The sequence below is a fragment of the Manacus vitellinus genome, unplaced genomic scaffold (assembly GCF_001715985.3).
Source record: "Manacus vitellinus isolate BGI_N305 unplaced genomic scaffold, ASM171598v3 scaffold_182_pilon, whole genome shotgun sequence".
In the NCBI taxonomy this organism is placed as follows: domain Eukaryota; kingdom Metazoa; phylum Chordata; class Aves; order Passeriformes; family Pipridae; genus Manacus; species Manacus vitellinus.
In genome coordinates, this window is record NW_021939280.1 from 16,885 (window position 1) to 19,908 (window position 3,024).

Consider the following 3,024-nt stretch of genomic DNA (forward strand, 5'->3'; position numbering starts at 1 on the left):
GGTGGGATTTGAGGCATTCCCGGTGGGATTTGGGGCATTCCCGGTGGGATTTGGGGCATTTCCCGGTGGGATTTGAGGCAATTCCCGGTGGGATTTTGGCATTTCCCGGTGGGATTTGAGGCCATTCCCGGTGGGATTTGGCATTTTTCCCGGCTGGGATTGGGGGCAGTTACCCGGTGGGATTTGGGGCTATTCCCCTGGTTGGGATTTTGAGGCATTCCCAGCTGGATTGGGGCATTCCCGGTGGGATTTGGGGCATTCCCGGCGGGATTTGGGGCATTCCCGTTGGGATTTGGGGCATTCCCGGCGGGATTTGGGGCATTCCCGGTGGGATTTGGGGCATTCCCGGTGGGGTCTGTGCCTCCCGCAGGCCGATCCGATGGTGCGGTGGCTGTTCCTGGCCGGGCTGGTGCTCGCCCTGCTCTTCCCACCGGGAATCCAGGCGGCTCCCGAGGGCTTGGATGGCCCATCCAGGTATGGAATGTGGGATCCAGGAACATTCCCAGCGTCCCTCCGGGAACATTCCCACTTCCCCCAGGATTCCTGGCCTGTCCCAGACCAGGGACATTCCCATTGTCCCTCCAGGAACATTCCAGTGTCCCCCTAGAATTCCTGATCTATGACAGACCAGGAACATTCCCATTGTCCCTCCAGGAACATTCCCATGTCCCCCCAGAATTCCTGGTCTCTGGCAGACCAGGGACATTCCCGTTGTACCCCCAGGGACATTCCCATTGTCCCCACAGGGACATTCCTGTGTCCCCCCAGGAATTCTGGGCTCTCTCAGATCAGGAACCTTCCCATTTTCCCTCTAGAAACATTCCCATCATCCTTCCAGGAGCATTCCCATGTCCCCCCAGAATTCCTTGTCTCTGACAGACCAGGGACATTCCCATTGTCCCTCCAGGAACATTCCTGTGTCCCCCCAGGATTCCTGGGCTGTGTCAGACCAGGAACATTCCCATTGTCCATCCAGTAACATTCCATTGGCCCTCCAGGGACATTCCCATTGTCCCTCCAGGAACATTCCAGTGTCCCCCCAGAATTCCTGGTCTCTGACAGCCCAGGAACATTCCCAGTGTCCCTCCAGGAACATTCCCAGTGTCCCTCCAGGAACATTCCTGAGTCCCCACAGGATTTCCAGGCTGTCCCAGACCAGGAACATTCCCGTTTTCCTCCAGGAACATTCCCATGTCCCCCCAGGATTTGTGGGCTCTCCCAGACCAGGGACATTCCCATTTTCCGTCCAGGGACATTCCCATGTCCCCCCAGAATTCCTGGTCTCTGACAGACCAGGGACATTCCCATTGTCCCCCCAGGAACATTCCCAGTGTCCCCCAGGAACATTCCTGAGTCCCCACAGGATTTCCGGGCTCTCCCAGACCAGGGACATTCCCATTTTCTGTCCAGGGACATTCCCGTGTCCCCCCAGAATTCCTGGCCTCTGACAGCCCAGGGACATTCCCGTTGTCCCCTTGCCCCTCCCCTTGGACATTGCGGATTTATCTCCATTTCCATGCCCGGGATGATCCCGCCGGGATGGCCGTGAAATCCTGGGATTTGGTTTTGGGTTTGGTTTTTCCTCTTCCTCCTCTTCCAGCCGGAATTCCGAGGGATCCCGGAGCTCCCGAAGCTTCCCATCCGACGCCAAGAGACACTCGGAGGGGACCTTCAGCAGCGACTTCACGCGGTTCCTGGACAGGATGAAGGCCAAGGAATTTGTCCACTGGCTCATCCAGGGCAGGAGGTGCCGGGAAAAGGGAGAGGGGAGGGAAATAAACCTGGAAAACCACCTGGAAACCACCCGGGAAACAACCTGGGAAACAACTTCCCACTATGGAAACCCCAATCTGGGCAGGAGAGCGGGAGAAGGGAAGGATCCCGGGAGAGCTTGGAGCCACTTCCAGGGCCTGAAGGGGCTCCAGGAGAGCTGGAGAGGGACTGGGGACAAGGCATGGAGGGACAGACACAGGGAATGGCTTCCCACTGGGAAAGGGGGGATTTAGGGGGGATTTGGGGAAGGAATTCCTGTCTGGGAGGGTGGGGAGGCCCTGGGATGGAATTCCCAGAGAAGCTGTGGCTGCCCCTGGATCCCTGGAAGTGTCCCAGGCCAGGCTGGATCCCCCTGGGATGGTGGGAGTGTCCCTGCCCATGGAAAGGTGAGATGGGAATTGGAATTTTTTGGGATGGGAATTGGAATTTTTTGGGATGGGAATTGGAACTTTGGGATGGGAATTAGAACTTTGGGGTTCCTTTTCCAGGTACAATTAAAGAGCAAATCCCAGTTTTCCAGCCCCATCCCGAGGGGAATCTCCAGCTCCAGCCACCGCCGGAGGCTCCACGGGAAGGATTCGTCCATCCCGGGACCATTCCATGATTCCCTGCTCCTGGAATCTGCTCCCACGGATCCCCCTTCCCTCAAATCTGGCATTCCCAGCTTTTGTTTCCTCAGGAGTTTTCCCTAAATCCCAATAAAACCTTTGCTGGCTCCGCTGGGTCCTGAGAAAATGAATCCAGAAATTTCAGCCTTTCCCAAAAACTCTCCTGGGATAAAATGAATCCAAAAATTTGAATTTTTGGGAAAGGCTGAAATTTATGGATTCATTTTATCCCAAATTTCAGCCTTTCCCAAAAACCCTCTTGGGATAAAATGAATCCAGAAATTTTTCGGGTTTCCCAAGAACTCTCTTGGGATAACATGAATCCATACATTTCAGCCTTTCCCAAAAAATTTACAGACCCCAAAACACCCCTTTAGGGACCCCAACACCCCGAAAAATCCAACGGGATTTTCCAAACATCCTCGATTCTTTACAGAAGGTTCTGGGATTTTGGGATGTCCTGGATGATCCCTGTGGGTCCAGAGTGGGATTTTGGGATTTTGGGATGTCCTGGATGATCCCTGTCGGTCCCAGAGTGGGATTTTGGGATTTCCTGGATGATCCCTGTTGGTCCAAGGCGCGAATCCACGGATTTCCCCCGGGAATTTTCCATGGATCCCCTCGGGAAGGAGCCGAGGGCGAG

General features: G+C 55.2%; 1 protein-coding gene across 1 annotated transcript in view; it reads left to right on the top strand.

Moving 5' to 3' along the window:
* The first annotated feature begins 379 nt into the window (after positions 1-379).
* The window catches only part of LOC103764849, a 37,998-nt gene continuing 35,353 nt past the window's right edge, over positions 380-3,024 (top strand). Inside the window, exons 1-2 of the mRNA XM_018070536.2 lie at positions 380-474; positions 1,601-1,889. Coding sequence (XP_017926025.2) covers positions 380-474; positions 1,601-1,889 — 384 coding nt within the window. The remainder of the gene's footprint in view (positions 475-1,600; positions 1,890-3,024) is intronic.